The sequence below is a fragment of the Tachysurus fulvidraco genome, chromosome 19, assembly GCF_022655615.1.
Source record: "Tachysurus fulvidraco isolate hzauxx_2018 chromosome 19, HZAU_PFXX_2.0, whole genome shotgun sequence".
In the NCBI taxonomy this organism is placed as follows: domain Eukaryota; kingdom Metazoa; phylum Chordata; class Actinopteri; order Siluriformes; family Bagridae; genus Tachysurus; species Tachysurus fulvidraco.
Window position 1 is genome coordinate 17,337,164 of NC_062536.1, and position 23,157 is coordinate 17,360,320.

At 42.5% G+C, this 23,157-nt stretch overlaps 1 protein-coding gene across 3 annotated transcripts in view; it reads right to left on the reverse strand.

Annotated features, from left to right (window-relative positions):
- chchd3a (coiled-coil-helix-coiled-coil-helix domain containing 3a) overlaps positions 1 to 23,157 on the reverse strand; it is a 90,455-nt gene that overhangs the window by 15,338 nt on the left and 51,960 nt on the right. For all 3 annotated transcript variants that reach the window (XM_047804107.1, XM_047804106.1, XM_047804108.1), the window contains 2 exons: positions 10,799 to 10,882; positions 1,987 to 2,057 (listed from right to left, as the gene is read on the reverse strand). In XM_047804107.1, the coding sequence (XP_047660063.1) occupies positions 1,987 to 2,057; positions 10,799 to 10,882 (155 nt within the window). The remainder of the gene's footprint in view (positions 1 to 1,986; positions 2,058 to 10,798; positions 10,883 to 23,157) is intronic.

Here is a 23,157-nt window from a genome sequence, read left to right on the forward strand (position 1 = left end):
CAATTTGGAAGCATAACCCTGACTAACCATCGCTTCAACTCACCATCAAAGTCCATGCACTACTGAGGAAACCAGCTTGTTCAAGCGAGAGTCATTTACAGCTTCAAAAGAGCAATTATCATATCAAATTCCTCTTAATTCTTTCAATTATGCAGATTCCTGCCATATTTATCTCGGGACGGTTTCGACTTTCAGGAAATCAAAAGGCTCCGGCTATTCGGGATTATTATTTTAACCGAATCCACGATAGCATCTTATCTCCACTTCTTGTTACGGAACCCGAATGGAGCGGCCCGATCCGCTGGGACGGACGATACGGATTTATTTGTAGTCTAATGTACAACCCAAATACCCCTGCTCTCTCTCACACTCTCTCCATCTCTCTCTCTCTCTCACACACACACACGCAAACCTAATTAGTCTGTTGCAGGCTGGATATCTCGTGCCTCTCCGGCTCCAACAGTAACACCAGAGCCTGCAAACATTTCATTAACCGCAGAAAAAAAAACTTACACATATCCTCCAACCTCGACTCGTAATCCAATCCTAAAGCTGCTAATGCACCGCTCTAATGCAATCAGCCAATCGTAGCACTCACAGCGAGCCTTGCTGGTCACATGACACCCCAGCCCACTTTGAGGTTGCTTTGGGAAGGGTAGCTATGTCATGCTAATGCTGTTTTAATGCATTTCCTAATGCAATTCCACCCCTCCTACGTCCTCCCCGGCCCCACCGGAGTTTGCTAATCAATTTCAGGCATTTCGGTAGAGACGATGATCCCCGTGTTAGCGCTGTGGAAGGCGGCCTAATGATGGCCTAATGTGATTTGTGAGGCCAGGCTAGTACTGGAACAGCCTGCCCTCCCTTCCCATCGCAGCCACTCTCAGGCATTAATATGAGGGGCTAATAGGCCACATTAAGACATATACGGCCAAAATGGACTCATACCAACATGATCTTTAGTTACAGCTGTGGGCAAATGGTCAAACATCAGTGAGCTAGCAATGCCTCAGACGAGCGTAACTCGCCCTGAAGCGCAGAACACCGTGTCCTGAGGTATTAAAGAACGACACGTCATACTTTTTATCCGTTTACAGTTGCGGATCGTCCGGAGTTAGTTGCTATAGAAACCAGAGATGGCGCGATACTAACAAACATGATAACATAGGAATCCACATAAACCCTTTTTTGTACAGTGTGTAAACATTTCCAGTTCGGTTTTTTAGTTTTGGATTTTGTTGCCTATCCGAGTTTTTTTTTTTTTGTTGGCATGAAACAAAATGTAAAGTCGAACAAAAAGATGTGTCCGAGCTCAGGGGCCAGAAAATGACTACAACAGCGAGAAACCAAGCATTCCTAGACTCTATATTGGGGTTTAAGGACATGATGAGAAATTTTGTATTTTCATAGTTATAAATAAATCTTCACAATAGAGGTCTTCACGGGTCCACTTAGATCCGAAAACCCGAGGTCCGACCCGAGACGCGAGCGGGTTCGGGTCTAAAAGTTTCACGTGTGCCTCGGACACAGGTGGGGTATAATAATAGCGGCATCGGGTCTCGGGTAATTTAAAATGAATGTGTTTTTACCGAACGGACCCGAGAAGACCCGAACTACTGTATCTCATGTGTGTGTGCATCGACTCGAGTCCTTTTCCAACCTCTCCTCTGTATGCCAAGACCGCTTGCGACATGTGGCAGGTGACTTGCGGCTGGCGGTGAGCTCTTTTTCGTTGAAACAGACCTGTCAATTTAGTGTAGTTATGCAACATTCGGGCCCAGTCAGGTTAAAAAAAATTGCCCACGGGTCGGGTCAAATTTTTTAGGGTTTGTCTCGGGTCAGGTCTTTCTAAAAAAGAGAAAAAAATTATGCTCGTCAGGTTCGGGTAAAAAGTGATTCGGGTCACTTCGGGTCGGGTACATTTCTTTAGACCCGAGAAGACCTCTACTTCACAGGCCCAGGACAACACTGTCTTCCTGAACTCACCTAAATTTAGAGTTCACCTCATCTGCTGCTTTGTGATAGTCCTCATTGATGACCTTGTAAAACTGGGTGCTCTGGAAAAGACAAAAAGATAGATAGATAGATTCAGAGAGAGAGAGAGAGAAAGTGAGAGCGAGAGAGAAATAGAGAGAGAGAGTTAAATGATGCATCAGTCACATTTTTTTGTGATAAACAAAAGAAGTTCTTCCTCATACAATTTATTTATTATTGTTTATTTATTCATTTATTTTTTTTAATGGGTCTTTGCACCACCTCCACCTAGTCCTACTGTACAATTTAAACTCCATTAAAGGTTTATGGAGGGGGATATTGAGAGCAGTAAAGCGTGCAGTGGTGGTGGTTGAGTTTATTGTGTGATGAAAAGGAATTTCTGTGAGGTGTGTAAAGCTCCAGGTCATGAAGATCAGCAGGTCACCGCGTCGCCCACTGAGACGCCCAGACAGAACAGAGCAGAGACTTTAACAGCGGTTCTGATCCAAATGATGTATTATTCCTAAATGATGTTAAAACCCAGTTAATGATGTGGGAGCAGCTGAAACACACTCTATTAGACCCAAACAGCATGAGGCTGATCATGATCCTGAAAAAAGTAAGTGATTAAAAGTGTTTTAGTTGTGAAGAGACTCCAATGTGGATATTTTAAAAAGAACACATGGAATTGTAAAAGCAGCATGAGCATGTAGAAGTGGAAATTTCTGTCCAAACTGTGATACTTCCACCTGATGCTGAAGAGAATCGGACCAATCCCACATTCTCCTGAAAAAAAATCTGACCAATCCCGCATTCTCCTGAAAAAAAAAATCTGACCAATCCCACATTCTCCTGAAAAAAAAAAAATCTGACCAATCCCACATTCTCCTGAAAAAAAAAATCTGACCAATCCCACATTCTCCTGAAAAAAAAAAATCTGACCAATCCCACATTCTCCTGAAAAAAAAAAAAAATCTGACCAATCCCACATTCTCCTGAAAAAAAAAAAATCTGACCAATCCCACATTCTCCTGAAAAAAAAAAATCTGACCAATCCCACATTCTCCTGAAAAAAAAAAACTGACCAATCCCACATTCTCCTGAAAAAAAAAAAACTGACAAATCCCACATTATCATTAAAAAAAAAAATGACCAATCCCACATTCTCCTGAAAAAAAAAACCCTGACCAATCCCACATTCTCAAAAAAACCTGACCAATCCCACATTCTCCTGAAAAAAAAAATCTGACCAATCCCACATTCTCCTGAAAAAAAAAATCTGACCAATCCCACATTCTCCTTAAAAAAAAATCTGACCAATCCCACATTCTCCTGAAAAAAAAATCTGACCAATCCCACATTCTCCTGAAAAAAAAAACCTGACCAATCCCACATTCTCCTGAAAAAAAAAAAAATCTGACCAATCCCACATTCTCCTGAAAAAAAAAACCCTGACCAATCCCACATTCTCAAAAAAACCTGACCAATCCCACATTCTCCTGAAAAAAAAAAATCTGACCAATCCCACATTCTCCTTAAAAAAAAAATCTGACCAATCCCACATTCTCCTGAAAAAAAAATCTGACCAATCCCACATTCTCCTGAAAAAAAAACCTGACCAATCCCACATTCTCAAAAAAACCTGACCAATCCCACATTCTCAAAAAAACCCGACCAATCCCACATTCTCAAAAAAACCCGACCAATCCCACATTCTCCTGAAAAAACATCTGACCAATCCCACATTCTCAGAAAAGAAATCGGACCAATCCCACATTCTCCTGAAAAAACATCTGACCAAATCCCACATTCTCCTGAAGTAATTCTGACCAACTCACCAATCAGCTCATTCCACTACTGAAGTTAAACAGTCCTAAACAGTTTGAGGCTGAACATGGCTCTGAAAAAGTAAGTGATTAAAGGTGTTTTTGGTCGAGTGGTCAAGAACGTCCACATCGGCTCCGAGGATCTGGCTTAAAAAAAATCCCCCTCGAGGATTTTTTTAAATCCAAATTGTACCCATTCATTTCCCTGTAAATCACATCTGCCCCCTTTTGTGACTTTTTCCGACCGTTTAAAACGCACAAACAATTACTAGCAGTTTTAATCTGATTTCCTCCTATTAAACAGAAAGGAAACAGATCCACACACCATAATTAAAGGGCTCGTACTGTAGGTTCCGTCCCAGTATCTCTGACCTGCAGGTCAGGAAGTCATAAAGCTGGAAACTCTTGACCAGTTCTTTCTTAAGTTATAAGTTTCTTAAGTACTTAAACACTTTTATACGTGCGTCTCGTCTAGACGTAGCGTAGCGCCTCGTATTTAGGTGTCCTGTCCATTACAGGATCAGGTTAAAGATGATTTTATTTGGGTTTTAAAGCCTTTCGTGAACTTCACGTGCCTCGCTACGTCCCTGGGATACAGCAGACGTCAGACTCCGGGTTCCTCTGGTCTTTTCTTGGCTGTTCTATGAACTCAGCTAGGATGGTACGCTAACAGTTAAAGATAAACACCTTCGAGTCTGAGCTCTTTATACTTAAGAAATCCTTCTGAAACACTACAAAGGCTTAAAGTCCCGAGTGTCTACTTTCTTATGAGCTTCATATTAACACCACTGTGGATGATGAATGGTCGACAAGAACGCGACAAAAAAACGAGAAAACGCAAGGATGCTAATGTTTTAGTTTAGTATTCGGCAACATATCATTTACCATTTATCGCGATATTTTAGAAGGAAATATCGTTGCAGTTTTTTTTTAAATATCATCCAGCATTAACACATTATAATATGTTTATTTTTGCTGTTTTGTCTGAATTAGTTTTAAGCTCCGCCCACTTAACAATCATTCAGAATCCCCTTTAAGCTTGTGAGTATAAACTGTCGTTATAATAGTCGTGACAACTTCGATTCCAATTTAAACCGAAATGGCTTAATCAGAATAGCTTTTTGTTTTACTTTATGATGTGTGCACATGTGCAAATATTTAATTAGACATCTATTGTTTTAAACATCGCGTTATTCACTTGTAACGCCTCGTCTTGAAGTTGACGTCTCTGTCTTTTTGTTGCAATTATTTGTGCTTTTATTTGTGCAATTATTTGTACACCTCATCTCTCATCCCGAGAGGGACGAAAACTCTAGTATTATTTGTGCGTGATTGGTATGCGAAGACGCCGGGACTGAGAGGTCACAGTTAACCTGAGTGCTTATGAGGCTGTTAGTGATGTGTTTGACTGTATAACAGGCGTAGCAGCGCTGAGAGAGGTGTAGGAGCATACAGAGTGTGTCTGGTGTGAATCACAAACATGAGAGAGAGAGAGAGAGAGAGAGAGAGAGAGAGAGAGAGAGAGTGTGTGTGTGTGTGTGTGTGTGTGTGTGAGAGAGAGAGAGAGAGAGAGAGAGAGAGAGAGAGTGAGTGAGTGAGTGAGGGACAGAAAGTGTGAGAGAGAGAGAGAGAAAGAGAGAGAGAGAGAGAGAGAGAGAGTGAGTGAGTGAGTGAGTGAGTGAGGGACAGAAAGTGTGAGAGAGAGAGAAAGAGAGAGTGAGTGAGGGACAGAAAGAGAGAGAGAAAGAGGCAGAGAGAGAAAAAGAGACAGAGAGAGAGAGAGAGAAAGAGGGACAGAAAGTGATAGAGAGAGAGAATGAGAGAGAGAGGCAGAGGAGAAAAAGTGACAGAGAGAAAGAGAGAGATAGAGAGAGGGACAGAAAGTGAGAGAGAGAGAGAGAGAGAGAGAGAGAGAGAGAGGCAGAAAGAGAAAAAGAGAAAAAGAGAGAAAGAGAGAGAGACAGACAAAGAAAGAAAGAGAGAGAGACAGAAAAAGACAGACAGAGAGACATAAAGGGACAGAGACAGACAAAGAAAGAAAAAACAGAGAGACAGATTACTCTGATTGCTGAGGCCATGACTCTGACCTCAAAAAAACCCAAACACACACACACACACACACACACACACACACACACACACACACACACACACACACACACACACACACACAATACTCAGCCAACAACCTACATCTGTCTTGGTCTTGTATACAAGTGGAGCTGGAGGACTCTGTGCTCTCCTTCTGTCGTTGATTAACAAGCGATCAGGACAGGAGCTGATTCTGATTTTGAGCAAATCCTCAATCCTCCATCAACCCCACTTAAAAACCTTAAAGCCTTAACCCCCCCCCCCCCCTCTTCCTCTGCCTTACTGTGTTTTTTTTACCCTTCTGTTGTGCCCACGTTGGTCATTGTACGTCTTGGTCATGTCTCCCTCCACAGTGGCTGTTAATATGAAGCTCAGGACTTCAACCCAAAACTCAGTGTAAGGTTATGAACAGAGGGAAAGACGACAGAGTCCTGACTCGTTTTAGATCGAGTCTCATTTTAGCTCAATCCTGGATATTGTTTGCTCTTTAATCCTTATTTACAAAGAAGGATCTGGAAATCAGGAGAGTATGTGTTGCTAATCTCACACACCGGGAGGGTTTCATCGACTAATAAAGCAATCAAAAGAAACATAATCCTGCCACGGAGTGAATGTTTGCATGGCTTAAGCCTGAACAAACAAATAAATAAACAAACAAACTCTGCTAGTCAAACTCTGCTACTCGTTTTAGACGGAATTGATAAGGAGGACGCTGGATTGATAACGAGTGCTGGAGTACAGCACCAGGGTGGTGTTATCTCTCACAGGCCAGAGTAGAAGCAGAGGAGAAACCATACTGCGACGGATACCGCGTACAGACCGGCTCCACGGCACGCAGACGCTACAGCCAGCGTTTAGATATAAAACCTCAGAAGTGCTAAAGAGGAGGAAACCTCAGCTCAGCACACCTCAGACTAGCCTTCTCCTCGCTCAAGAGACAAATAAATAAATAAATACATTTTACGAGACTCCGTTTTGTTGCCGTTTGCTTTCGACTATTCGAGTTGCTGACAAAACATACGGTCAGGAATATAACCGGATCTGTAGTCAGCACCACGGCACGACGTCCGAAACCAGACCGGCTTAATAAAAATGCATGAGATACGATCAGACGATCTGAAGAAAAGCGTTCCTTTGACATTTTAATCGTAATGACGTTACAGCGATTTATTCTTCTATACTGTATGAGGTTGTGTTAATATTGCGCGTGACCCACCCGAACCTCACTTTAGCGTTAAGTGAAAACGTACGTGTTTTATAATAGCGTTCATGTGGACTGTTGCCCCTTTCCCACCGAGGCAGTTTGAGTGCAGGTTCGGAGCCTAATGTAGAACCAGCTCTTTCTTTTTCGACAGCCAAAGCACTGGGTAGGAACCAGGAAAAGTGGTTCTTAAGTAGCACCAAAATGTTGCTGGTCTAGACTTAAGAACTGCTTGTGTGAGGGGCTGTGGGTGGGGCTGGGGGCGGGGCTGGGGGCGGGGCTACCGTTAGCGCCTTTGATAATGTACCTTAAGTATACTAATGTTTAATACACTTTTACTTTACCGCAATATGATACATTATCAGCACACATGATAGTAATTAGCTACATGCTAAGGCTAACTTTTTCTGTGTTAATGATAAAATAACGTTATGTACTTTATCGATTACGACCTCCGTTTATACAGATTACGCGGAGCTGCACGTACATGTTGGACTCACCGCGTTTGTATGCTAATGTAGGTTCACAAAGCCATGAGCATTAACAGTAAAGCAACATCCGCCATTGTTGTGTTTGTGTTTGTCGCTGCTGCGCTAACGTTGCTGTGTAACATGACACGTATACAGTGACGTCACACTCGGCTCTGTGACGGCTCTCTAACCGATGGAAAGGCAAACCGGTACTTAGAAGGTTCGCCAGTGGAACCAACACCAGTGCTAGCTCTGAACGAGCACCCGGTTCTTTTTGGTGGAAAAGGTGTGTGTGTTAATTACTAATGGGAGCGAGGAGACAAAAATATTTACGTCAAAGATTTTAACACCAGACAATCTAATGATAGCTAGTGATCCGGCTCGCTGTTCCTATGTTTAACTATCCATCTAATGAGTAAAGTAAAAACTATTTGAAGTCTGAGAGACAGCTAAAACCGAGACAGCATCAATAACAGATAAACTGTACACTCTATCGAAGAAACTCCAAACAACGTTTCCACGACTACCGCGCCCGGGGTTGCCGGGCTACGGCGCTAGAGCGCTAGTAGCTCGTGTGCTCGCCTCGTCGTTTTTCCCTCTGCACGACTCGAGGGCGTCCTCGTCGACAGTTTGGAGCAGAAACCTGATGGCGATGCACAAAGCCAAACTTTAGAGAAGCTTCATAATGAGATCATTTTACACACGGTGCTATAAATAAATAAATATAGATGTATAGACACAGATATAGATATTGCTTTAAAGGCAATTTGGAGGCCCGGGCCGAATCGGGGGCCGTCTGTGTGCTGTGATGACCTGTCAGACACCAGCTTCTGATAAACGAGTGGCCTGAATTGAAAGAGACGTGTAATATATATCAGCCTTTTATATTCTCTCACTCTCTCACTCTCTCGCCGTCTCCATCCTCTGTCTATTCCCTTCCCTGCTTATTTTTCACTTCGTCACTTGTTCCACTCTCCTGGAGGCCAGAGGCAGAGAGAGGAAAGAAAAAAAGAAAAAAAAAACAAGGAGAGACGAAAGAGAGGACTGGATCAACTTTCCCTCAGACATAACAGCAAGAACAGATCAACAAGAGGTGATGATGAATAATTAAAAACATCACTTCACTGAAACAAGATTAAACTCCCGTCTGCATCCTGTCTGCCTCCGGCGAGAAGAAATTTAAACACTGTATTGTGTGAAAGTGCGGGGCATCAAAAATAAATTCCCTTTTCCAAAAAAAAAAAAAAAGGATTCGAAGAAAAGAGCAAAACCGCTTCATTCGTTCCTCACCGTCCTCCTGCACCTGTGCCACTGGATTTACAGCATTCTCCTACACTCGGGACGTTCAACACATCTGTCTTACGAACACACATCCATAAATCCATAGGGGCTAAAACCGAGTCGGGGGCTGGAGCACGGGGTTCACCTCTGTCTCTATTTGAGACGAGACGGCGAGGCGCTGACACGCCGCTCTGAGTATTGAACAAGGATCTATAGCTGATTTATGAGGCAGGAGGAGATCAATAATGTTTCTGTCACTGTGTGTGTGTGTGTGAGAGAGAGAGACAGAGAGAGAGAGAGAGAGGGAGAGATGGGAGAAAGAGAGAGAAAGAAAGATGGGAGAAAGAGAGAGAGAGAGATGGGAGAAAGAGAGAGAGAGAGAAAGAGAGATGGGAGAAAGAGAGAGAGACAGTGAGACTGAGAGAGAGAAAGAGAGAGAAAGAGATGAGGATAGATATAGACTTTCTCTCTCTCTTTTTCTCTCTCTTCTCTCTCTTCCTCCCTCTTTTTCTCCTCTCTCTCTCTCTCTCTCTATCTCTCTCTCTCTCCCTCTCTCCCGCTGTTTTTCTGCTCTCTCTTGTTTGTCTCTCTCTCTCTCTCTCCCTCTCCCTCTTTTTTCTCTCTCTCTCCTCTCTCTCTCTCTCTCTCTCTCTCTCTCTCTCTCTCCTCTCTCTCTCTTTTCTCCCTCGCTTTCTCCGCTCTCTCTCTCCCTTCTCCGCTCTCGCTCCTCTCGCTCTCCCTCTCTCTGTCTCCTCGCTCTTGTGTCTCCCTCGCGCTCCCTCCGCTGTGCCCCCGCGCGCGCTCCCGCTTGCGCCCCTCGCGCCCGCGCTGTTGTGTTGCGCGCGCGCGCCCGCGCGCGCGCGCGCGCGCGCGCGGGGTCTCCCTCGCGCGCCCTCGCGCGCTCGCGCTCGCGCGAGCGCTGGTCCCGCGAGTGAGACCCGCGCGACCGCGCCGTGCGCCGCGAGCGCGCGAGCACAAACGCGCGAGAGAGAGAGAAAGAAAGAGAGAGACAAAGAGAAAGAGAGAGAGAGAGGGAGAAAGAGGAGAAGAAAAAGAGATAATAATAATAATAATAATAATAATAATAATAATAATAATAATAACTCACTAGCAGTTAGAACTTTAACTGTACCTAATTACCCCTCGACCTTCCAGACGCTGGTCTCAGTGACTAATTCATTCCCCCGAACATGAACGCAGCTGTAACTGTGACTTTAACTGTGCAACTACAGAAAGTTTGTTGGTAACCTTGAGGGATTCAGTAGAGGATATTCAAAAGTAAAGCAACACAGCATGCAATTAATAACGAGACAAAGACCGCTGCTTTAGGGAGGTGAAGAGGGGGGGGGGGGGGAAGAAAGGAAAAACGCTCCTTCAGCACTTTCACAACACCACCACAACCAATATCATTGTCTGTTTTAATAAGAGGCTGACAAACACACACACACGCGCACACACACACACACACACACACACACACACACACACACACAGAGTCTCTGGAGAGCCTGGTCTGTCATGTAATGCTCTTTGTGTGTGTGTGTGTGTGTGTGTGTGTGTGTGTGTGTGTGTGTGTGTGTGTGTGTGTGTGTGTGTGTGTGTTGAAGGTTGCAGGTGATGGGCTGTGAACTCCTCTCTCTGTGTTACCCAGCAGGAGACGGAGCAGCAGGAGGACGACGGGTTAAGGACAAAATGAATGTGAGCTGATGACCGGAGACTAAAAGGTGATCTGGACCTCGTGAATCTCATTTCCTCGAATCCAGGAACCCCCTCCGACTGCCCCAAGGGGTACACAAACATAACTACAGCACCCTGTTTAATTTGTTACAGTGGCAGAAAATCTACATCGAATCTCAGATAGGGAAAAAAACACACTGAGGTAAAAGTTCATCACGTCATCAATTACAGTGTGTGTGTGTGTGTGTGTGTGTGTGTGTGTGTGTGTGTGTCCGTACCCGTTCCTCTAGTTTGTTCAGTTGTTCTCTGTAGAAAGCGTCCTGCTTCCTCAGCTGCTGATCTCGTTCCTCCAGCTGCTTTGCCTGCGATACAACACACAACACAAACACTTCAGCTTTAAACAATCACAACAACATGAAATAAAAACTAATCATTTAAACAATTCCAAGCCTCTGTTTTAGGGCTCTAGACTAAAACAAATGGCTCTAATACCCCTTTTCCACCAAAAAGAACTGGGTGCTGGTTCAGAGCTAGTGCTGAGCCGAGTGTGACGTCACTGTATACGTGTCACAGCAACGTTAGCGCAGCAGCGACAAACACAAACACAACAACAATGGCGGATGTTGCTTTACTGTTAATGCTCATGGCTTTGCGAACCTACATTAGCATCCAAACATAGCAAATAAAACGTGTACGTGCAGCTCCGCGTAATCTGTATAAACGGAGGTTGTAATCGATAAAGTACATAACGTTATTTTATCATTAACACAGAAATAAGTTAGCCTTAGCATGTAGCTACCTACTATCATGTGTGCTGATAAGTAATTATACTGCAGTAAAGTAAAAGTGTATTAAACATTAGTAAACTTTAGGTACATTATCAAAGGCGCTAACAGTAACCCCGCCCCCAGCCCCGTTCTCTGATTAGAACCTTTAACATCCATGGAATGTTTGTGTTCTGTCAGTGAAAAGAATCTTCAGACTATAAACCTGTCGTTTCAAGTGTCACTGAAAAAAAAAGGAGGTTCTTTTAACAATCGTTTACTGAAAGGTTCTTCTTGAGGAACCCGGAGGAACTATGTTTCAGGGTCCGATACAGAATTTAAAATGGATTTAATGCTGACTTTATATACCGCACACAATTAAAAATAAAGGTTCTTAACCGGTTTGGTGTCGAGGTTTACGGTTCCGTAGAGAACCTTTAATATCGTCAGAACGTTTCCGTTGCACAAAAAGTTCTTTGTTGTGGATAAAACGTTCTTTAAGCTAAAAAAATGCTTTTATGCTTTTATGTCATTTAGAAAAGAGAAAGGTTCCTTGGGGAACCAAACATGGAACATCCTGTTTTAGGGTTCTACACAGAACCTGAAATAGTTCTCCTTATTTCCTTTATAAACCACACACTGTTCATTATAAAGGTTCATAAGCTGGTTCTTTGTCAGGGTTTATTGGACTATGAAAACCCTTTAACATCCACAGAACCTTTCCGTTGAACAAAAGGTTCTCTGTAGTGAAAAAAAAAGGTTCTGGAGTAGAACCATAATCTACATAGAGATATAAATCCAAATGTAATGGCACCCTTACGCATTTTTATATTATGGAACCGTTTTAATATTAAAACTTTTTTCTCTCCAAGGGGTTTTAAGCAGAACCACTTTTTTTTGCTACTGGCCAAGAAGCATCGGGTTCTATATAGTACCGTGAGAAACCGTGAGTCACAAGGCTGGAGCGAAAGGACAAACATCGAAGGGTGTTAGACCCGAATCCGTTATAATAACATACATATATGCATTAGGTTATTGGGAGAAGAATCTGGACGTCGACGTCTTGCCCTCGGATCCTTCCAAGGGCATCGGTTCGTGACAGTTCTTTATCGGTGTGTCATCAGAGTGTGTGCCGAGTGCGTGTTGAAAAGCCTGATGGGAGGATAACATCAGCAGGAGGACAATGAAGATTCTTTATGTTCCTCTATCGCTCCTCTACCGCGTCCCATTCCTGACCTTCAGCCCATGACTTCTCTGCTCGCGCTCGCTGTGCTTTTATCAGAAGAGCAGACGCGAGAAGATTCGCTTCTACACATGATAAAGCACTCGGTCATTTTCCTTAATAACGCCGCTGTAATAGTCTGGAACAGCGGTTACGCCGGAGCGCTCCGAGAAAGAAAGCCGTCCTGCACGGCATCGCTTTTTGAACAGAACTAAGGAGCGATGCTAAGCTCACATAATGACGGTAATGACTGTAAATGTCAAACTGACCGCTACAAGAATTTCATGAGAAATTCAGCTAAAAATATGAACTAAACAAAATCAGAGCTGAACAGATAGCTTAGGAAACAGCTCAAGATTCACAGTGTTACATCTTAGAGGTGGAATTAACTGGTATTTAATGTTTGGGGTGAAACATGATGGCTGACGTCCTTGCTATTCACATACAGGTGAAATAATGTCCTGTTTTTCTCATGGACAGACCTGAACATCTCCATAGTTACTGTAGTAGACGGCAAAATAGACCGTGCTAGTGGATAATGTCGATGGCCAGAACAAGAGAGATAAACCCGACTCTCTACCATCGATTCCATGGGTTTCAGATGCAACAAAGACAAAAACATTTCAAACAGTTTACTTACAGCTGAATGTAAACGCTTTTGCGAAACTTATCCCCTACAACTCTATTCACTCTATCTCGTAGCTAGCTAGTCAACTCGCTAACGTTATACAGAAGCCTAGGATTTGAAACAAGGAAACATAAACAGAGCTGAGTTAAAAGCTGTGACGTCCCTGATGGATTACCGCTAGGGAAAAAAGTACCGAAAGACGTGCAGTCGTACTGGAAAACAAAACAAGTTTCCACACGGCATTTTTAGCGACGCGTGTAAACGACGGAACGGTCACGTGCTCACTATTGCAGTTAAACACCAACGTGTAAAAGCGGCAGCAACACAGCGACAGCAGAGTGGGAAGAGTCCAGGCTGAGATCGTTAACTAAATGACAAGATGATGATTAGCCTGAGTAGCCTATTAATCACAATGCAATATCTTCTCATGAAACCATGGCGACGGTCAACAGAAAAGGTTCTAGTAGAAATTTTATTACCGTGTTAAGTGAAAGAGTGAAGATTCACACGGACGTTCGGCCGCGGCTTACCTCACACGCCACTCACTTCCACGAACAGAGAAAGGATATAAAAGGACAGATTTCTCTTTAAATGACATTTCTAAACCTTATCACGAGAAGCTGCTGAGAGAGAGAGAGAGAGAGAGAGAGAGAGAGAGAGAGAGAGAGAGAGAGAGAGAGAGTTTTCTTTTTTTTTTCTTGTATACACAGAGAGTGCAGTGGATTAAGACTGTAGTGAAAGGGAAACAAAGAAAAATGTGCTTATGAAAAAGAAAATCTAATCTAAATCCAATCCCAGTTGAGAGATAGTCATCAGAGTTGAGCTACTGAGCTGAGAGATGCTCTCGGTGCATGGTAATGAAATCCACAGAAACAAAACAATCATCAGTCTGAAGAAACACGGAGCTGCAGAGTCACATTTAAACACTCACACAGTGTTTATTCTCAGCTGTGTGATAATTAACTTATGAGAGGAACCAGGTGATGAAACACATCAGGTAATGAGATGATGGAAGTGAGGAGACCAAGCAGATGGTGATGAGATACACCAGGTGATGGGAGGAATCAGGTGATGAGATACACCAGGTGATGAGATACACCAGGTGATGAGATACACCAGGTGATGAGATACACCAGGTGATGAGAGGAATCAGGTGATGAGACACACCAGGTGATGAGAGGAATCAGGTGATGAGATACACCAGGTGATGAGAGGAATCAGGTGATGAGACAAACCAGATGATGAGACACACCAGGCGAGGAGACACACCAGGTGATGAGACACACCAGGTGATGAGAGGAATCAGGTGATGAGACACACCAGATGATAAGACACACCAGGCGAGGAGACACACCAGGTGATGAGAGGTATCAGGTGATGAGACACACCAGGTGATGAGTGATGAGATACACCAGGTGATGGGAGGAATCAGGTGATGAGATACACCAGGTGATGGGAGGAATCAGGTGATGAGACACACCAGGCGATGAGACACACCAGGCGATGAGACACACCAGGCGATGAGACACACCAGGCGATGAGACACACCAGGTGATGAGACGAATCACATCACAAAAACAATCAGGTGACAAAATCCAGTATAAAACTATATGATTAAATAAATCAATAAGTAAATAAACAACATAAACAGCATAGATGTTCCTGTGCTCATGCAAGATATCAGATCTACAGCATCTCTAGACAACACACACACACACACACACACACACACACACACACACACACACACACACACACACAGAAGAGTGCAGGCCCTGAGAGAGCAGACTGCAGCTGACCAAACTCTCCAGACTCTGGTCTTTCTTGAGGCCTCTGCGTGGGTGAGTTTTACTGATCCGTCCATGTGCAGCTTCAGCTGTGCCGTCGGTATGAAAAGAGAGAAGTGACTCTGTGATTGACCTTCATCTTGACTCTGTGGCGCACACACACACACACACACACACACACACACTCTCTCTCTCTATGAGCAGCTGCCTTCACAGGCTGATAGATAAAAAGCGTAACCGATGCACAATTAAAAGCGAGGAGGCGCAGACATCTATGTGCATCCAGGGATTTTCTCTCTCATGCTCTTGTGTCTCTCCCTCACAATGGATCAGATGGGGCATATGGCAGTCACTCTGTCACGCGACGTGTCAGGATTACTTCCATCTGCGTACAACAACCCCTTCCAAACACCATTCACCCAAAAACGCTCGTCTAACCTCACTTTATACAAACCCCCGAACACACAACGCGACACCACCGCCCCTTCCATAAACAACCGCCACTACAAACACCCCACCCGCCTTATGCAACCCACCGTCTTTCTGCTTCTACTTCACCACTCTGCTGCCCCCTAATGAAGAACAGGGGCCACAGGTGCAATTCATGACAAAAAGTGGAATGTGACTAACTACACAAAACACCGCCACTTACACCACCCATGATGCACCACTCTGCCCCCTAATGAAGAACAGGCCAGGCAATTAATGACAAAAAAGTGGATGTGAACTACACATGCTCTGTGCAAGACGTACTGAAAAGGAGAAGATGAAAAGAAGGAAGAGGAGGATGAAGAGGAGGAGCGGGAGAAGGAGGACGAGAAAGGGAATATGAGGAGGAGGATGAAAAGAAGGAAGAGGAGGATGAAGAAGAGGAGGAGCGGGAGAAGGAGGACGAGAAAGGGAATATGAGGAGGAGGATGAAAAGAAGGAAGAGGAGGATGAAGAAGAGGAGGAGCGGGAGAAGGAGGACGAGAAAGGGAATACTATCGAAGGATTAAATAGTAACTTATTAGATGAATGATATACTTATAAGTAGTACTATAAATACGATTATAGTATAAATAATATATTACTATAATATTATAAAATTATATTATTACATAGTAATATGATTAGTATTAAATATATATTATTAATAATATTATTATCTTTATAATTATTCAATAATGAATATGATATGATTATTAAAAGGAAGAGTATTATGAATAATATATTCGATCTTTAATTATTACTAAAATTTAATATTATTATTGTATTAAAGATAGATTATTATTATAAGTATATTATCTTATAATTATTACTATAAATATATATTATTATTAAATTAAATAATATATTCATGATTATAGTATCTGTACAAATTCTGCCTATAAATTAATCTTACTATTGTATTAAATAATAATATTATTATTAATATATATATCTTTATAATTATACTATAATTTATATTATTATGATTATTAAAATAATGTATCTTTATCTTATTATACTATAACTTGTATATTATTATTATATTAAAATAGATTATATTAATATTTATCTTTTAATCTACGACTAGAGTATTAGGTAGTATTATTAATAGTATGTATCATGTATAAGGATTATTATAAATTTATTATTAGTATTATTATTAAAAGATAAATGAAGGAATATATATAATTTATATTATTATTATATTATTATATGTAAAGTATTGATAAAACTTTAGTATTAAAAGTCTTTTTTACAAACAACTTCTGATTCGAAAGTTGTATAAAGAAGAAGAGATTAGACAGGAAGTGAAGAGCTTACAGGAAAGCGGATAAGAGAGGAGACAAAAGCTAAGGAACTTGACAGAGGAAGAGGAAGAGGAAGAGGAGGAGATGTAAAGCGTAGACGGAAGACAGAAAAAAGTTTATCTTTAGAGATGAACTACAGACTGCATGCTGCATGAAACAGAAGGTTTAGGTGGCAGAGCGTCTGGTGGAATATCAATTAGCCTCTGCTGAGTAATTAAGAGTGTTTAATTAGCTGAGCTCTGCACTTTCAGAGAGAGAGAGAGAGAGAGAGAGAGAGAGAGAGAGAGAGAGAGAGAGAGAGAGAGAGAGAGAGTTATCAGTGTGCGGTGTCAGGAACAAGAGCACCGTACACTTCCTGCTCTCCTCTTCTTCCTCACCACCACAATCATTAAATCGTTCCGCTGGCACGATGAGAGTGAAACTGGAGACTCCTTCCATCAGTACACATGATACACATGATGTACTCAGCTGTTACCATAGAAACCGTAAAGCGTTAGAAAGACTGTATTAATATGAACCTGTAAAGTAGAGCAGAAACGACTGTTAGGGAATCTTCTGACCAATCAGATCAGAGCATGAAGAAGAAGAAGAAGAAGAAGAAGAAGAAGAAGAAGAAGAAGAAGAAGAAGAAGAAGAAGAAAGACTGGAAGAAGAAGAAGAAGAAGAAGAAGAAGAAGAAGAAGAAGAAGAAGAAGAAGAAGAAGAAAGACTGGAAGAAGAAGAAGAAAGACTGGAAGAAGAAGAAGAAGAAGAAGAAGAAGAAGAAGAAGAAGAAAGACTGGAAGAAGAAGAAGAAGAAAGACTGGAAGAAGAAGAAGAAGAAAGACTGGAAGAAGAAGAATCCCCACAACATTACACACACACACACACACACACACACACACACACACACACACATATAAACACACACACACACACACACACACATATAAACAAACACACACACACACACATATAAACACACACACACACATATAAACAAACACACACACACACACACACACACACACACACACACACACACACACACACACACACACACACACACACACACAAACACTAGAGGAGTAACAGACAAACTGCCCCTGATTTACAAGCACAGACTGTAGTTTGGGGTTACAGTAAATTGCCCTGAGGCACGTTGTGTTCTGTGTAAAACCTAAATCCTTACTCCATAATCTCACACACCAGAACATTTTACCCATTTGCCTTTTTCGGGCATGCGTGCCCAGTATCCATGACAACCCAAGGTCAAAGTTACTCAAATCCATCACGGGAAACCGAGTTAGCATAACAAACCCCCAACAACTAAGTACATGCTTGTCCAGCAGGCATGGGGCATAGGTCAAAGGTCAGGTCACTGCTCCTCTGCCCTAAGAAGGACGGAAGAATATAACAGTGAGAGGTTGTTTGTGTGTGTGTGTGTGTGTGTGTGTGTGTGTGTATAGCTCAGAGAAGTTCAGTACAACAGGAATATAAAGAATACAGCAGAATACTGATACATGTTCCTGACATGATGTTGTGGAAGAACCGAGACTGACCCGACAAACCCACGGCGCTGAGGAGACCGGATTATACAACAATGACAGAAATGGTCACTGGGTAATGGGGAGAAACAGCACACAGAGGTGAAAGGTCAATCTGGAGGAAGCCTGAGGCGAGGCAGAGGCACGTCCCTCGTGTCTGAAGCAAACGTCCTCCAAAAAATAATGAACTGTGAGTGTGAGTACAGATCAAATTAGCAGCCACCCATAAAGACTGTCCTTCATTATTAAAGCAGCAAATACAGAGGTCTCAATCACACCTGCTGACCTGCTGACAGTGTGCACACACACACACACACACACACACACACACACACACGCGCGCACAGACACACACACGCGCGTGCGCGCACAGACACACACGCGCACACACACACGCGCGCGCACAGACACACACACACACACGTGCGCACGCGCAGACACACACACATACACGCACGCACGCGCGCGCACACACACACACACACACAAGCACACACACACGCACACACACGCACACGCACGCACACGCACGCACACACGCGTATGCACACACACATGCACGCACACAAACACACATGTGTACACACTCACACACACATATATACACAGTCACACACACATATGTACAGTCACACACACACATATGTACACAGTCACACACACACATATGTACACAGTCACACACACACACACACACGTACACAGTCACACACACACACACATATACACACACACACACACACGCACTCACACACACACATATACACACACACACACATATGTACACAGTCACACACACACATATGTACACTCACACACACACACACACACACACACACACACACACACACACACACACACACACACACACACACACACACACACACACACGAGAAACTCTACACAGACTTTACACAGCCTACAAACAAACAAACTAAATAAAACTGAAGCTTAAAGAAGGTCATGTCGTCACTTTCTTCTTTATCTGGCTTCTGTCCTGCTAACAAGTTTTTTTTCCTTAAATTTTTTACATGCATTAATTATAAATAAATGCAGAATGTTCATTTTGACAATCAAATCAGTTCCATATTTTATATTTGTGTATTTTATTGCTTTAATATTGTGTTATAAACAATAATCAGTCCTGTTCTCCGCTCACAGAATTGTACGAGACCTGTTTAATTCTCTTAAAACGATGATAAATCTTCCCTTTGCCGTGTTTGGTCCTGCGTTTGCTCCCAGCGGCGTGAGACGGAGCGCGGCGTTTCTCCTGCCGCCATCAGTCACCGAGCAACACTACAGCTGGGGTGAGATACGCCTTTAGATCGGCCGCATTGATAAATCCACTAAACACTGGCCTGAGGTATTAACTGATTGATAAAGCACTTTGCGGTACAAAGTTATCTTTGCCTGAGCCGTTGGGGAGAAACCTGTGGGGAAATCTAATCGTACGTCACTTTCACACACAGTGCAGCTTCTGAGCTGGGAGGAACGATCGAGACAAACGTCTGAGAGACATGAAAGAAGAAAGAGAAAAAGTGTATTAATTACTTAAACAAAATAAATAAAGGAGAGAGGTCTGGGGCTGCCGAGGGGACACAGACATGAGACGACTGCCTTTAGGATGAAGTTTCCTCCTGAGAGGAAAAGAACAAAACTGTGTGTGTGTGTGTGTGAGAGAGAGAGATGGATGAGGATGAGATAATAGCGTCTACATGGTTAAAAAGGGTGGCGGTTTAACATAAGAATGTTTGCCAAAATTCACCAAATTTGTCTTGAAGACCCGCCCCATCCCCCCCTCCCCCATCTTTAGCTACATTACCAACACCGGCGAATTTTCCAACCACGAAGTTTCTTCACACAAACTCCATCTGAAATAAGACATAAATCGAATCCTTGCTGTCTGGTGAGAGAACATAAAAAAGCTTTTACACTGAATGCTAATATACAAGACGGGAGGGGGGGAGTGAGAGAGAGAGAGAGAGAGAGAGAGAGAGAGAGACAGACAGACAGAGTGTGAGGGAGTGTGATAGATAGATAGATAGATAGATAGATAGATAGATAGATAGATAGATAGATAGATAGATAGATAGATAGATAGATAGATAGAGACAGAGTGTGAGGGAGTGTGAGAGAGATAGATAGATAAATGGATAGATAGAGAGATAGATAGAGTGAGAGTGTGATAGATAGATAGATAGATAGATAGATAGATAGATAGATAGATAGATAGATAGATAGATAGATAGATAGATAGATAGATAGATAGAGTGTGAGGGAGTGTGATAGATAGATAGATAGATAGATAGATAGATAGATAGATAGATAGATAGATAGATAGATAGATAGATAGATAGATAGATAGATAGATAGAGACAGAGTGTGAGGGAGTGTGATAGATAGATAGATAGATAGATAGATAGATAGATAGATAGATAGATAGATAGATAGATAGATAGATAGATAGATAGATAGATAGAGAGTGTGAGGGAGTGCGAGAGAGAGATAGATAGATAAATGGATAGATAGAGAGAGAGAGAGAGAGAGAGAGAGAGAGAGAGAGAGAGAGAGAGAGAGAGAGTTTCATTGCTTTGCAGTTATACAAGTACAGATAGGCTTTGGTTAGGAATTGATTCTAACACCGAAATAAATAAATAATCTTAAACATTTTTCTCTCTTGTCCTGCCTCGAGTCTGAGAGTCACCATGTTTGAAAAGTGGGATGTTTGGAAAACTCTCCCAGTTCCTACTTGCCCTGAGGAATGTTTAGGATGGTGCCCAGTTACAGATGAGCTGATGTGTGTCAGAGCAAAGGAAAAGTCCAGAGTGATAAGAGAAGCCTATAATAACGTGTTTGTGACACTATACTCAGGGCTACTGATGTGTTACTTCTGGGCTGTGAGGTGGGTTTGTTATTACATAGTGGGTTTATTAGGGGCTCAAGCACAAAGTGCTGATTATTGTACTGATTTATCATCTGTGTTGTTATGATGACTTTTCTGCCCTAAAACTGACCACGCAGAACAACCCCTGAAGCCTGGGGAATTGAAACCTGTAGGAATGACAGAGTTGTGCTCCATCAGCCTAAAACTGAACAAAATACCACCCCGATCAGCCACAGGGTGGCGCTACACTGATCAAAACAAACATGCGCACAAATAGCCGTCATTTTTAAATCGCGTCGTGAAACATTTTTACGATATTCTACGATTTTTGCTAGCCCAGGGGTCGACGACCCGCGGCTCCGAAGCCGCAAGTGGCTCTTTCATCCCTCTGTTGCGCCTCCCTGTAGAATTGGAAAATAATTATTTAATGTAAATTTATTTTATTTTAGTTAGTTCGGTTTTAAAAAAATGTAATTCTAAATTCTAAGATCATGATGCTCTTGTAACATTAAAATAAACCGTGTTTAATTTTTTTTGTCGTTCAAAATATGCGTCATAACCGCAGACTTGCGAAATCCGACACAGAATCAGAAGCGTTTTTGGTTTGGCGAGTTAAAATGTTGATGTCATGAATACGAAGAGGACTCGATTAGACGGCGAACATTTTATTTGAGAGTAACCTTCGACCCGGCGTCTTTTTGTTAAGGTTAGTTCAAACTGTTCAAAAAAATTTTGCTTGCCTGCAGAAATAAAACTGCGTTTACTCGCTAGCAATTCATCGATTCCATAAATTAACACACTACAGTTTTTTCTATACTTTCCATAAAGGTAAAAAATGATATATGGTGTTCTCTTCATTTTAGATGTCAAAAGGGTTTTGTGGCTGCCTGTGGGAAACGGGTCCAAATGGCTCTTTGAGTGTTTAATGTTGCCGACCCCTGCCCCAGGCCAAGACATTTACATATACCGAGCATGCCAACTCTGTGTGTTTTACAAAAACCATGACCTGAAAGTATACGAGTAGTTTAGAAACCTATCGGCTTATAATTTCTGTAAAAATCTGTCCTAAAAAGATCGAATTTGGACCCGACGTTCATGCGCTAAACGTGTTTATATATTTAGCGAAGCGTACGGAGTCGAGCGATGTCGGGCGTTTCGAAGGATATAACGTGCCGTGTTTGCCGAACGGGTCGGAGTGTCCTTGTGAAACACTGTCTTGTCCCATCTCCAATATAAGTGCTTAACGCTTGCTAAATAACAAGTAATATCATTTTACAAGTGCTTTTCAAGTTCTTAAAGTGCTTGAATTCTGATAATTGCTCCTCGCAGCTATATTTTTTTAATTTATTCACCCATTAATAATAGAAAACAAAAACCCCGGACAAATGAGATGTCTCGAGTGTGTGTGTGTGTGCGTGTGCGTGTGTGTGTGGGCAGATTGACGGTTTTCATTATCGCATTAATGTTAAATTGCCTCCTTACACACCTTGATATCTGCAGGAAGAAATTCAGGGTATTTTTTTATGTCGGTTTGATGAAATCCGTACGATAAACGAGAAAAAAAAGAGAGTTATGATCATAACTGAGTTTTTACTGTTAATAATATAGTGTTTTTATTGGTTAGCATGTTTGCCTCCCACCTCCAGGGCTGGAGGTTCGATTCACATCTCCACCCTGCCCCGTGTGTGTGTGGCGATTAGCTGTTCTCCCCATGCTCATGGGGTTTCCTCAGGGTTCTCCGGTTTCCTCCTCAGTCCAAGGACAGTTGCTTTTAAGCTAACTGCCAATGAATTGTCCATAGCGTGTAAGAGATTGTGCCTGAAGTGTCCTGGGATAGACTCCGGAGACCCCGCGACCCCGTGTAGGATAAGCGCTACGGAAAACGTATGGACGCCGAACTCTTTTTAGTAAAATAAATCGATGTGTATATGCCAAGTTCACCAGCTTCCAGAGGGTTAGAGTAAAACACAGACATCTTCGAAACAGAGAAGAGCGCTTTTTGCACACACCGTAAAGCCGCGTCTCGAACCTGAGACCGATCGGTATTT